The sequence below is a fragment of the Acomys russatus genome, chromosome 5 (assembly GCF_903995435.1).
Source record: "Acomys russatus chromosome 5, mAcoRus1.1, whole genome shotgun sequence".
Classification (NCBI taxonomy): Eukaryota; Metazoa; Chordata; class Mammalia; order Rodentia; family Muridae; genus Acomys; species Acomys russatus.
This window is the reverse complement of record NC_067141.1, coordinates 32,002,735-32,016,714: the sequence shown is the minus strand read 5'-3', so window position 1 is coordinate 32,016,714 and position 13,980 is coordinate 32,002,735. Positions and strand designations below refer to the sequence as shown.

Genomic DNA, 13,980 nt, shown 5'->3' with positions numbered 1-13,980 from the left:
CCATCAAAGCCAGCACTTATAAGCATTCAGCAGAAGCCAAGTTGGGGAGCCCTCAGTCAGCCATGTTAGAGAGCACAGAGCTTTCTGCACATCACTGGCCTACCTTCTCTCTCACACAGCAGGCCCGTCTATATTATGGGATAATATATTATGGGATAACTTACGGTCTAAGCTAGACTTCAGGGTGCACTGTTCCTATTCCTGGGCTGTTTGCTGTTTTCCTTTCTCCTTGTTAGAGCTGGAAGACCACCCCAGCTCTGCTCAGGGAATTTTGGAGGACACTTGACACACACATGTTTGGATCTGAAATGGGAGAAGACAACCCCCATTTCTAGAGCCAGCTTCTCATGGAACTCAAACAACACAGCATGTGACAATTTACCAACATAATAAACCTATATGACAAGAAGTAAAGAAGAATCCATTTACACAACTCTCAAATCGCACAGAAGAAAATGTGTGTGTATACCCACACACACACAGGGGCTAGAACAAATGCAAACAGGTGGCCTAACACTGTGGGAGAAGAGTACATGGAGTTTTTTGTTTGTTTGTTTTATTTTTTAACTATGTTTTATTAATTTATTCATATTACGTCTCAGTTGTTATCCCATCCCTTGTATCCTCTGTATCCTCCCACTCCTCCCTCCCTCCCATTTTCCCCTTACTCCCTTCCCCTATGACTGTGACTTAGGGGGACCTCTAACCCCTGTATATGCTCATAGGGTATCAAGTCTCTTCTTGTTTGTTTGTCTGTTTGTTTGTTTTAATGTGAGCTTGAAAAGTATGAATTTTGCTGTTATTGTTGTTGTTGTTTTGCTTTCTTCAAGACAGGGTTTCTCTGTGTAGCCTTGGCTGTCCTGGACCTTGTTCTGTAGCCCAGGGTGGCCTTGAAGTCACAGAGATAAAGGTATATGACACCATCACCTGCCTGCCTGAGATTATTTTTAAGCGACCAACTTACAACAAGGAATGTGGCTCAGTGGCAGAGTGCTTGCCTAGTACCACAACAATAAAATAATAAAATAAAATAAAGCATCATTCTTTTAGAAATGCCTGCTTTCCTGGCTGTTATTCCTCTTTGCCTCATCATCTCCCCGCCCCACCCTCTCTACCAAGCCTGTTCTGTTTTGTTTTCTTATGTGGTTTGTTTGGTTGTTGTTATTGTTGTTTAGTTGTTGCTGCTTGACACAGTCTTACTTATGTAGCCCATGCTGGCCTCAGAGTTGCTATATTACAGGATAAGCTTTAAAATCCTGATCTTCCTGCCTCTACCTTCAAAGCAGTGCTGGGATTACAGATGTATACTACCACCTCCAGGTTATTTTGTGCTGGAGATTGAACCCAGGGCCTCCTGCATGACTCAGGCTCTCCACTGAGCTGCATCTCTAGTGCTAAGCCCCCACTCTTCTTTTTTTAACTTGGAACTGTTTCTTTTTCCTTAAAGTTATTTTAAAGATTTATCTAGTTACTTATTTAATGTGTATGAGTGTTTTGCTTGCATCCATCTATGTGTTCTGCAAACATGCCTGATGCCTACAGAGGTTAGACCAGAGATTTAGATCCACTGGAATTGGAGTTATGGGTAGCTGTGAACCATGTGGAGCCTAGGAATTACACCCAGGCCTTCTGCAAAAGCAACAAATACTCTTAACTGCAGAGCCGTCTCTCCTGCCCAAGATCCTACTTCTAAAGTCAATTTTCTTTCAGAACTCCATTTCACCCCACCGTTCTCCAGGTGAGTGTCCCTCCCCACCCAGCTTCCCCCAGGTCAGCCAGGGTCACCAAAGCCATGCAGTAAGTCATTGCCAAATGTAATTCAATACACTCAGTATGGGTTTCTTTGAATCTTCTTGCTCACCTTGCCAGATAAGCACAACTTATCAACTGCAGTTCCCAAAGGAGAAGCCTAAGGCTTGGAGAAAAAAAAAAATTTTTTTTTAAAGACACACCCAGGTCACAAGTGGGAAGCCATAGCAGCTGGATTGCAGGCAGCCTGGAACTACTAATGACATGCTGTCTGCAGTGCAAGAAAACTACATACACTAATAGCCCATGTTACCAGCCTTCACTGAGCTCAGACTCTGCAGGGCTCTGGGTGAATTAGTGCCCTGAAGGGAGAAGGATACCGTCCCTCAGAGGATGGGAGAGGTGGGGGGCTGGCACGGCCTTGGCACCCACCTGCCCATTCTTGTGTGTTCATAGATGTTATCTCTTACAAATGTTGAACAGAAAAGTGAGAAGACATTAGGTGACTGGCAACCCTTCGCCACTCTTCACATAGCTATTGCTGTGGCCCTAATAGTGCCAGATGTTTATTACTGTCAATAAGCCTGGTAGTCACATCTCCTGAGCTTTCCCAGTGTCATCTAGGATGTCGCATCTTTCCTTTCTCTGTTCTTATTATTTTACTTATTATTCTTAAGCACCCTAATCAGACATGCTTGGGACTAGAAGTGGTGTGTGTGTGTGTGTGTTGTGTAAGTACTCATGCATGAGTAGGGGCCAGAGGAGGACGTCTAGCTACCCTGAAGTCTTAGTTTGTTTTCTGCTACTGTGATAAATATTGCGACCAAAAGCAAATTGGGGAAGAAAAGGTTTACTTCATTTTATACTTGCAGGTAACAGTTCATCACTGAGGGAAGTCAGGACAGGAAGGAACCATGGAGAAACACTGCTTACTAGCTTGCCCTCATGGCTCACTCAGCTTACTTTTTTATGTAACTGGGGATCACCTGCCGAGGGGTAACACCACTCACAGTGGCCTGGGCCCGCCTACATCAATCATCAACAAGAAAATTCCCCTGCAGACTTGCCTACAGACCAATCTAATGGGAGCGTCAGTTGAAGTTCCCTCTTCCCAGATGACTCTAACTTACGTCAAGTTGGCAAAGATGAGCCAGCACACCTGCTTCATCACTATGTCTTATTCCCTTGGGAAAGAGTCTCTCAGTAAATATGGAGCTAGGCTAGCAACCAGAAAACCCAAGTAATCATTTTCTCTCTGGTCCCAAGAGCAATAGGGTTACAAAAACCTAGCTTTTTACATGGGTTCTGGGGATTTGAATTCAGGTCCTCATACTTGCAAGCAAGCACTCTCACTCACTGAGCTACATCCCTAACCTCTATATTTCTTCTCCTCCCCCTCCCCCTCCCCCTCCCTTTCTCCTTCTTCTGGAATATTTACATATTTATAATAAAATCTCCTGGGGAGGGCACCCTAAACTAAACAGAAACTTCATTTATATCCCATATACATTTTAAGCATGCAGCTTGGAGGTATTCTTGGGAGTGGTGGTCTTGTTGGCCTCCCTCTGTAGCCCAGGCTGACCTCAAATTCATGATTCTCATGCTTTGGCCTCCCAGGTGCTGGGATTACAGGCATGTATCACCACATGGACCCAGTAATTGGATTGTGATTTATACTATATCCCGTGTGTGTGTTGACTGTGACCCATCACAAGGTCAAGAACACATTTCCACTTTTGTCATCATATTGGTACTCAGAACATTTCAGATAGTTGTGCATCTGGGATTTCACATTTTCAAACAGGATGCTCACCTGTGATCACTAATGATTAACTGGCCTGGAGAACCCTGAGAGGGGCTACCCCCAGTCTCTGATTGCTCACCACCCACCACCCTGAACACTGCCATCTCTCCCAGGAGCTGGGGTTGGGTTGGGGCAAGAAATAATCTTGCATTCATTTCCCAGGGTCCTGACAGGCAAAGGAGATACTGGAAGGCTACCTGGACAGGAAGCTCCCACACCAATGAGAGACTTGGGAAGCGCCCAGCCAAGGCATTCAGGAATGTGGCTGCTGTTCATTAGGTCTGCCTGCAGCCTATTTGCTAGAAATCCCTGGGCACTCCCAGCTGCGACCGAAAATTGGGTTGAGGGATCAAGTGCAGCTTTCCAAAGACCCTTGATAGACTCAGGATAGAAGCTGCTTTCCCTGCTGAAGGGAAGGAGTTTCTTTATAGCCCCTTGAAGGCTTAGCAGCTGCTCCCCCAGGTGGATCCCCTTTGCCCTCAGAAGCTGCCACTTTCTGCCTGATCAATATAAGGGCCTGGCCTCCAGTGGGGGAAGTCATAGGAGTTGTTGTGTCTGTGGTGTATGCTGCCAGGAGTCTATCATGGCCTGGAGTTGCTTTGTGGCCCTGCTTCTGCTGGTGGCATCTCCCCTGAGATTGGGTCAGCATCTGCATCCCAAGCCTGGCCTTGGGTACAGCTATGACTGTGGGGTGCAGGGCATGCAGCTGCTGGTGTTCCCCGGGACAAACCAGACTGTCCAATTCAAGGTTCTGGGTGAGTGCTGCCTGTTCCAACTTTCCATCCCCAGTCCCAAGGCTAGCCTGCTTCAAGGAGGGAGCTAGACCTCCTCTCTGGAAGATAGAGGCCAGCCATTCAGATGATTGCAACAGGCAGCCTCTTGCTTGTAGTCACAGGAAGATGTGCGGGGGTGGTTGAGGACAACCACCAGAGCAGACTCTCTAGTGCTCCTGTGCCCAGGAATCACCTGTGAGAAAGGCAGGCTCCCACTCTAAAAAGCTGGGCTCTGAACGTCCAGGCATAACTTGTGGCTGCAAGCTTCAAGTCCACAAACCACCCTCTGAATAGGCCCTTGTGTGTGTGTGGGGGGGGTGACTTAATGTAGAGAATGAGTGCGGGGCGAGAGTTCTGTGTGACAGTTTGAATCTGCACCTTCAGAGCAACATCTGCAAGGTGGGAAAGATGATCCCTCTGCACTGAAAGGGAAGGGTGAAGGGTAGGCCCGTGGGTTCGGCGGGCGTGGTTGGTGCTCATTCTTCCGAGCTAACAGAGTGAGTATCTAGCAGGTGTCTCCAAGTGAGTGAAAACGCCAACTAAGATGACAAGCAAGCTTGGTTCTCTTACTTTGCCCTCATTCCGCCCCTTATTGTGTGTGCCTGAGAAAGTTCGGGCTCCTCGGGATTCCCAGATGCCTCAACCAAGGTACAAGGCTAACTAAACTTAGACTCTGAGGTGTTCAGTCTGTGCCTGACCTCCTGTGAATACTTTTTATCCCAGCTACAAAGAGCCAATGGCAGAAGTGAAAACCAAAGCCAGAAAGGGGAAAGGCACTTGTGTAAGACCACACAGCTGAGCTAGCAAGCAAAACTAGGTCTTAAAAGAAGCCTACCTCTGTCCAGAGCTTTTCTGAGGTTCCCAGCAGCCTCTTGCTCTCCAGCACCCCCCCCCCCCATCTCCTTCCCCTTCCCAGATGAATTTGGGAACAGGTTTGAGGTGAATAACTGCTCTATCTGCTACCACTGGGTCATCTCTGAGCCCCAGGAGCCCGCAGTGTTCTCAGCTGATTACAGAGGCTGCCACGTGCTGGAGAAGGTAAGAACAAGAGTCACACATGTGAGGACAGAGAGCTTGTCCTAACAGCCACCTCATGGCCAGTGAAGAACAGAGACTGTAATGGGTGTGGGAGCGGGTAGGTAACCCATTAGATCCTGAGATATGCCACAAATTGCCTCCCTCTCTATCAGGGCTGCTCAGATCCCATTAATGCCACAGCCATGCCAGGTGGCAACCATTCCAGGCCTGGATATGGGCTCTGGCCTCCAGGCCTGCTCTCACCTGAAGTGTCAGGTGGCCACACTCAGCTGCTCTCTATGGCTCTCTCACCTGCAGGATGGGCGGTTCCACCTGAGAGTGTTCATACAAGCAGTACTACCCAATGGCCATGTGGATACAGCACAAGATGTCGCTCTGATCTGTCCCAAACCAGACATTTTGACTCCAGACCTCTACCTGGCTCCGCCCTCTACACCCGAGCCCTCTACACCCGAGCCCTCTACACCCGAGCCCTCTACACCCGAGCCCTCTACACCCGAGCCCTCTACACCCGAGCCCTCTACACCCGAGCCCTCTACACCCGAGCCCTCTACACCCGAGCCCTCTACACCCGAGCCCTCTACACCCGAGCCCTCTACACCCGAGCCCTCTACACCCCAGCCCTCTACACCCCAGCCCTCTACACCCCAGCCCTCTACACCCCAGCCCTCTACACCCCAGCCCTCTACACCCCAGCCCTCTACACCCCAGCCCTCTACACCCCAGCCCTCTACACCCCAGCCCTCTACACCCCAGCCCTCTACACCCCAGCCCTCTACACCCCAGCCCTCTACACCCCAGCCCTCTACACCCCATACTTTAGCTCTCCATCCCATCTCTGGTCACATCTTGGCTGGGTCTGGCCATATTCTTAGTACCTTGTACCCAGAACACAGTTTCATCCATTCAACTCCTGCTCCACCATCCTTAGCATCTGGACCTACTGGACCCACCATGCCTCATCCCCAGTGGGGCACCCTGGAGGCAGATTCTGTAGGTATGTGGGAGTTCTCTGTATACACATACCTATGTCTTGGGGCCTTTGGTCTCTAAGCTGTCATTTCCTCACTGCTCTGTCATCAACCCTAGGTACCCATCTGCCCCAGGAGCAGTGTCAGGTAGCCTCTGGACACATCCCCTGCATGGTAAAAGGTAGTTCCAAGGAAGCCTGTCAGCAGGCTGGCTGCTGCTATGACAACACCAGAGAAGTGCCCTGTTACTATGGCAACACAGGTATAACTTCTCAATCCCAAGCATGCTCCCTTAGGTTCTGTCATAGTAGGGGCTGTCTCCATTCTACCCAACTCCCAGACAGGAGGAGCATTTGCCCAAAGGAACTGTTAGGTCCTTTTCTTACAGACCCTGGCCTTGCTCTGTAGCATTCATCAACCCTTTGTTCCATCAGCTCCTAGGCATTTGCTTAGGACAACAGTGGGAAGAAGAGTGTCCAAGTCCCTTGACTCTTGACTAGTGATTAAATATTGGTTGCCACCCACACAGCCCATCCCCTACCCCTGAGCTGAAGAGACACTGAGTCCCAGTGTCCTCATCTAGTTCCTGGATCTGCCTTTGTCCTAGCCACTCTCCAGTGTTTCAGAAGTGGATACTTCATCCTGGTCATGTCACAAGAAACAGCCCTGACACACAAGGTCATGCTGGACAATGTCTACCTGACCTATGCCCCCAATGGATGCCCCCCTACCCAGAAGACAAGTGCTTTCGTGGTCTTCCATGTCCCTCTTACCCTCTGTGGAACGACAATCCAGGTAAGAGTAGAATTTGAGCTGGGAGTGAGCCCCACCTTCTGAGGAGACTCATCTGCCAGCTTCCCCTTCATCTTCTGTAGCATCATCATGGTCCAGGTAGGGGTGGGATGCATGCTGGAAGGGAGTCTCACTCCTAGAAAGCCTCACTTACTACCTCCTCCTCCTTAGATGGTGGGTGAGCAGCTCATCTATGAGAACCAGCTGGTGTCTAACATTGATGTCCAAAAGGGGCCACAGGGCTCCATTACTCGGGACAGTGTCTTCCGGTGAGTGGGAGCTGGGTTACAGACCTGGGTGTGAGCAGTGTGGAAGAGCTCAGCATAGATCTGGAGCCAGCTCAGACAAATCCTAACTCTGGTATCGCCTAGCTGTATGCCACTAAATGAGCTGATATATTTCTTGGAACCGCCCCCCCCCAACCATGCAGACATGAGGCTAAGTCCTCTATGCACATCTGTATGTGGGGCCCGGGTAGAGCCAATAGCGGCTCCCCCAAAGAGCCCTGCCTTTATTCCTCTAAAAACTAAGCTTTCATAAATTGAAGGTATCCCTTCCAGGCCCCAGGAAGGAGCTGTGGCTGTTGCCACTAGGTAATGACGCTACAGATGAGGTGACCACCTCAGACTGAAGCATCTGAAGGTGTGGTGGAGGAAGAAACTCGAAGAATTCTGAAGGAAAAGGCCTCCTGGACCTGTTAGCTCAGGGGTCACAACCCACCCCAGCTGCCTAGGGTGACAAAGGGGTGACCCCAAGGGAGCCTGCTCCTGTTACACCTGGCTTTGAGCTTTCAAGGCAAGGCACCTAACTCCAACCTGTGTGCTCTGCCAGAGGGAGCCAGTGTATCTGCCATGGGCTGTACAAAGCCTGTACTTGGGATTGTGTCAGTACCTGGTTCTCCCTGACTCTATCTGCTACAGGGGTAGGGTGTGAGACTAGTGTCGGTGTCCAAATGCCTTTTGCTTTAGCTTTAGCACTAAGAACTTATGGCCCAGAGGTGAGGGTACAAGTCTGTTAGCATGTTTTAAGCTTTTGGACTTAAGTGCTTGAGGCATCCAGTTTCAACATGGCATCAAGGACTTTGGTGGGGGTGGGGTGGGGAACCAGAAGTACAGGGGCTCAAGTCAGGGATTAGGCTAGAGTGGCCCAGGATAGTAGAGGTGCAATTACTATAGCTGCATAACATATAATCAGTGGGCACTTGGCATGGGGTCCAGGTGGCATTGATTGGTGACCACATGGTACCCGGGCTACTGAGGGAGACACTAGACATTGATAGGCTAGCTCCAATGAAAAGCAAAGCCCTGAGACACAGTCCTCTGGCCTCCACGACTCATTAGCACCTCTCAATGGGAGACGGGGGATAAATGAGGCGTAGGCTCCACAATCCAGGTCTTCCCACCAGGCCAGGACACAATCCTGTTGTCTTGACACTGTGATACCTGGCACCTGGAGCAGGGCAGACCAGGGGGGCAGAAGACCAAGAAGGGTGAACAATGGTGTCCACAGGCCCTAGTGATGGTTTGGTGAGCATCTCTATCCCCCATGGAGGATGCTGTGAGTTGCATCCATTGCTGGGATGTGGTGATTAAACAGGGTGCTCTGACTTATGGTCTCCTAACCTCTTGGCTCTCGCACTCCTAGGCTTCATGTTCGCTGCATCTTCAATGCTAGTGACTTCCTGCCCATCCAGGCATCTATCTACTCACCCCAACCACCTGCTCCCGTGATCCAGTCTGGACCCCTGCGGCTGGAGCTGAGGATTGCCAAGGGTACAGCCCCTCACCCCTACCCCACTTGCTGCTTTCCCTTCCTGCCTCTAATGCCTTGGTGTGCAGTCTGTCCTAGGCCCACAAGCTCTTCTCTCTGCAGATGAGACTTTCAGCTCCTACTATCAGGCGAGTGACTACCCTCTTGTGAGACTGCTCCAGGAGCCGGTCCATGTAGAGGTCCGTCTCTTGCAGAGAACTGACCCCAGTCTGGTCCTGGTGCTACACCAGTGCTGGGCCACTCCCACTGCCAGCCCCTTCCAGCAGCCCCAGTGGCCCATCCTGTTAGATGGGTGAGTGGCAGCAGGTGACTAAGCTTCACCCCAAGGGGACTTCCTGCCCACCACACATCCCTTAAAGAGGCTTCTGGATTTCTCTTCAATCCAGGTGTCCCTTCAAGGGTGACAACTACAGAACACAATTGATGGCTGCAAACAGGGCAGAGCTGCCCTTCTGGTCTCACCACCAGCGCTTTACCATCGCCACCTTCACTCTCCTTGACTCCAGCTCCCAGAATGCCCTTAGGGGACAGGTAGGAAGACCTTCTGTTCCTTATGCCCCATGCCACCTGCTGAGTAGTAGTTAGCTGGGCACTACATCCTTCCAGCACCCTACAAGACAGTGGAAAGATCCCAGCTTGGGGGACGGCTTTTACTAAGGGCTGTGACAACAGCATGGGGTAGAAGGCAAAGTCTTCAGAGAGAAGATCCATAAACAACTTGTGAGAGCAATAGTTAACAAGATGGCGCAGAAGGTGAAGGGAACTGCTGCCAAGCCTGCTGACCTAAGTTTGATCCTGGTCGGAGCCACATGTGGAAAGACAGAACTGACTCCCACAATTTGTCTCTGACCTTCATATGTGTGGTGTGGAGCACACAGTCCCCTATACATGCAGACACGTAAAACAACTAAATGTTAGAAGGAAACACTGGTGTGACTATAATCAACCCTAACTCTGAAGACCAATTGTGGTGTTCTTATGTGGCCTCACTTTTGATTCTAGTGATGTGTTCCTTGTTCTTCTGTTTTGACTTTTATTATAACATAGTAGCTTCTCCAGAAGATAAAAATGGATGTACTTAAGAGTGTTTCAACTTCAGGTTTTTCTCTATGGTGTACAAATGGCATCATAGGAAATACACTAGTATGGTCAGACTCATGGTCAATAGTGCAAAATAGCCTATCAATCACATCAATGTTCATAGATCTTTCATGTTTAAGTACTACCCTTTAAACAGGTAGGGACTGGTCCCACTGGTGGGCAGCACTGAGGGTTGCTGAGAGTGCCATACCTCCTACCTTGCTTATGTGCTGCCTCCCAAGTCAGGAGGCTCTGACCTGCTACATGAAGGGTACCGTGGCTGATGTCTGCTGGTACTGCCTTTTCACCTCCCCTGATCTGTTTTGGAAGCAGTGGTACCTTGTCCTCCCCTCTGCCTCCAGGTATTGTCTGTAGGGGTGAAGACAGCAGATATCTAGTTCTATGGCCAAACCACATCTCTTCTCTGTTAGCTGGGGTCATGAGGGGAGAAAACGCTCTGCCTTCCCACAGTTCTGCTCCTAAGGACAGAGGGCAGACAGGTGACAGGACTGTAGCTCTCTTAAGTGCAGCACTTTCTGCCTGTGGGGAGTGCCTTCTACTGCAGGTTTGGGCCCTCAGGAAGAGGAAGGTCTCAACTTCAAGTTGGGAACAACAGTTTGAATCCCCCAAAGTGTGGGGCAGCTGTGGTCTGTCTCTGCTCGTCCAAGACTCTTCATGCACCTGAATCTCTCAACCCTGCCTCTGTGCTGCCAGCAAAGCTGCCCACCCAGGCCACCCCTTGACTACTGTGTTCCTTCCTACCAGGTCTACTTCTTCTGTAGTGCCTCTGCCTGCCATCCTGCAGGGCCCGAGACATGCTCTACTACATGTGACTCTGGGATGGCAAGTGAGTCTAAGGGTGGTGCTCTTTGATGCATCCTTACACCTGTGGCTGGCTCTTAGGCCACCAGGGGCTGGAAGACATGCAGCTTTTCTTCTGGGCAGGGCGTCGCCGATCCTCTGGTCACAACAGCACTATCCGGGCCCTGGACATTGTGAGTTCTCCAGGAGCAGTGGGCTTTGAGGATGCTGCTAAACTTAAGCCTTCAGGTACCAAGGTTTGGGGGTGCCCCTAAAGGCCATGGCCCGTTCAGTAAAAATAATGATGAAACAGGGAAGCTCTGGCCTCGTGGAAAGCAGAGGAGTGGTGTAACTCCACTAGATGAGGAACTGAGATAGCCCAGCCCCTTATCTGCAGGCAGACTGCTCCAGGTGGACCCTCCCAATCCCTTCTCTGACAGGCTTCAATCCGAACTCCAGTTCAAGCCCCCTGCTCTGGGTGCTGTTCCTGCTGCTAGCCATCACCCTGGTCCTGGGAGCTGGTGTCTTTGTGGGTCTGAGCTGGGCCTGGGCCCAGAAGCTCCAGAAAGGAACCAGATGTTAAACAGGCTCAATAAACCATTGTTTGAAATCTACCAAAAGCAGATGAGTGGGGAAGTTACTTACGAAACCTGATGTGTGTCTTTTCCACAGGTGTGTCTGATGGGGAACAGGGTCTTACTCTATGACCTACACTGGTTTTGAACTCTGGGATTCTTCTGCCCCAGAGTGCTGTATTACAGTAGTGAGCCACATGAGAAACTTGTCACTGAAGTCAGATGTGTTCTTTCATAATCATGACCGCTATTACACAGTCACATTACCCATCTCAGTCAACAGCTTGCCGCCTTTATGACAAGTCTCTGTAAAATCCTAACAGAGATCACTCATGATGCCACAGCCACCATAACAGTAGTAGTGTCACAGATATGCAAAAGCTTGTGCTGAGTGTACACCAGTGGAGCATATACAGGGGCATACCCACAGTACATATCACTTGATTATAACAAAGGACTATTAACTGGCTTGCTTATTTCCTAACCATTATTTTATCTTTTAACTTTTAAAATTATTACGGTACATGTGTAGGTGCATGTATGGAGGTCAGAAGACACCTTTGTGGAGCATTGATCTCTCCTTTCTCCTTTACTTAGGTTCTGGGAATTGAACTCAAGTAATCAGGCTTGCACAGCAAGTATCTTTACCTGATAACCTTACTGGCCTTTGTCATTATTTTAGATGACAGTCCTTTGACTGTCAGGTTGCAGAGCAAAGATTCTTGCTGGCTGAACCTCACTATCCCACACAAGCCAAGTTAAAACGGTGAAGACTTTGTGCCTCTCTTTTGTTTGGTTTTCTATTTTATTTTGTTCTTTTGTTGTTTGTTTGTTTGTTTTTTAGACAGGGTTTCTCTGTGTAGCCTTGGCTGTCCTGGACTCGCTTTGTAGACCAGGCTGTCCTTGAACTCACAGCGATCTACCTGTCTCTGCCTCCTATTGCTGGGATTAAAGGCGTGTGCCACCACGCCCAGCTTGGTTTTCTATTTTATTATTGTGTGTATATGCCTAGAGGGTGAGGCATGAGCATGCCAAGGCATACACACTGAGGTCAGAGGGCAATTCTGTAGAATCAGTTCTCTACCTTTATATGGATTCAGGGATCAAATCCAGGCTGTCAGGCTTGCCCGTCACTTTGCCCACTGAGCTAGCTATCTTGCTGACCCCTCTTAAACTTCTTAATCTTTTTGAAATACCCACATTTCCTCTTCCCTTTGCTCCTCCAACACCTCCCACATACATATTGTTTTAAAATTACATGTATTATCTATAGGGCCAGCTAGCAATCAAGACACAGACACTTGTTTTATTTTAAAATAGCCTTAGATAACCTGGGGCAGGGCAGATATCAATCCTCTAAACTACCTCCCATGCCTGCCTCAATCCTATGTCATGTTTTTAATAACTTGATTTATCAAGTTATCTCCCATCCATAATCCCAAATACTTGTTAATGTTCTTCATCTGGGCCCGATTCTCCATCCACTCCGGCAGTAATTAGCATAAAAATACATGCCCCAACAGATACACCCCCTTGTTCTTTTAAACTCACAGCCTTTGTTATGTGTGTGTGTGTGTTCTTACATAAATACAGCCTGCTCAATCCATATGTTTGCATGTGTTTGGAGGGCTCACAATCATTTTAAACCACTATTGCGTACTCTACACACTTATCCTTTCACGTCTTTGTTTGAGATAGGGTCTGACATAACCCAGACTGTCCTGATGCTGGCCTTGGACTTGTGATCCTCTTGCTAATGTTACAGCCATATTCCACCATTTCTGACTTCACTCGGTACTGGGTGTAAGCAGAGAAGTGCTCTCCCAGGTGAGTGCGCTATGTTCCCAGCCCCAGTGCCTCATTTTGTATCATTTTAAACATCTGTGTTGTCTAGCTTTCTAACTAGGACATCTGATCTGTTGGAGGAAACCAAGCCTCTCACTTCAGGTACCAAGTGTGAAGGCAGTTATGTAAGCATGGACCTGCTTTCGCAGAAGAAATTCTTAGAATTCTTGGGTCAGACAGACGCTACATCCCTGTGGGCTGAGATTTTAGGGGGACCTGCCCTCTCTGCCCCTCCAGATTGTTCTAGATCTTTGTCCATCTGAGCACCAACAGTAGGCTGCCACTACTGTCTTAAAAGTGGTTCAGTAAGCCAGGCGTGCCTTTAGTCCCAGCACTCAGGAGGCAGAGGCAGGCAGAGGCCAGCTTGGTCTACAAAGTGTTTCAGTTGTTAGAAGCCATGCATTCACATAGCTGCTTGCATCTTATAACTTGTGTCTTCCCTCTCCATTTCTTCCAAGAGCAACCTCTTCATAGTTCCAACAACTGGCCATTGGCTTTTCTTCATGTGTTCCCTCCCCTGAGGGAATTACATAATGGTGAACTTTCCCCTCACATTTTAATCTTTGAATATGGCAAAGACCTTCCCCTGCATAACCATACCCATTTGCCTTTTGGGGCTGTTACTTTGACATATGGTTGCTCTTTCAAGTTACATGAGCACATGAATTTTTTTTTTTTAAAGTTTTTCGAGACTGGGTTTCTCTGGGTAGCCTTGGCTATCCTGGAACTCACTCTGTAGACCAGGCTGGTCTCGAACTCACAAGCACATAATTTTTTAAAGG

At 49.0% G+C, this 13,980-nt stretch overlaps 1 protein-coding gene across 1 annotated transcript; it reads left to right on the top strand.

The window, feature by feature from the left end:
* The first annotated feature begins 4,136 nt into the window (after positions 1 to 4,136).
* Positions 4,137 to 11,361, top strand: Zp1 (zona pellucida glycoprotein 1). The gene is made up of 13 exons (XM_051146904.1): positions 4,137 to 4,308; positions 5,243 to 5,364; positions 5,662 to 5,803; positions 6,164 to 6,361; positions 6,454 to 6,597; positions 6,943 to 7,130; positions 7,299 to 7,396; positions 8,772 to 8,899; positions 9,000 to 9,189; positions 9,284 to 9,428; positions 10,743 to 10,824; positions 10,923 to 11,027; positions 11,219 to 11,361. The coding sequence occupies exons 1-13, from the start codon at positions 4,137 to 4,139 to the stop codon at positions 11,359 to 11,361; spliced, it is 1,857 nt and encodes a 618-aa protein (XP_051002861.1).
* Positions 11,362 to 13,980: the final 2,619 nt, after the last annotated feature.

Bases quoted from the DNA above. Each gene is read 5' to 3' on its own strand.
- Zp1 (XM_051146904.1), top strand. From the start codon at position 4,137: ATGGCCTGGAGTTGCTTTGTGGCCCTGCTTCTGCTGGTGGCATCTCCC. The intron at 6,362-6,453 runs GTATGTGGGAGT...CATCAACCCTAG, and splicing joins CCTGGAGGCAGATTCTGTAG to GTACCCATCTGCCCCAGGAG. The intron at 9,190-9,283 runs GTGAGTGGCAGC...TCTTCAATCCAG, and splicing joins TGGCCCATCCTGTTAGATGG to GTGTCCCTTCAAGGGTGACA.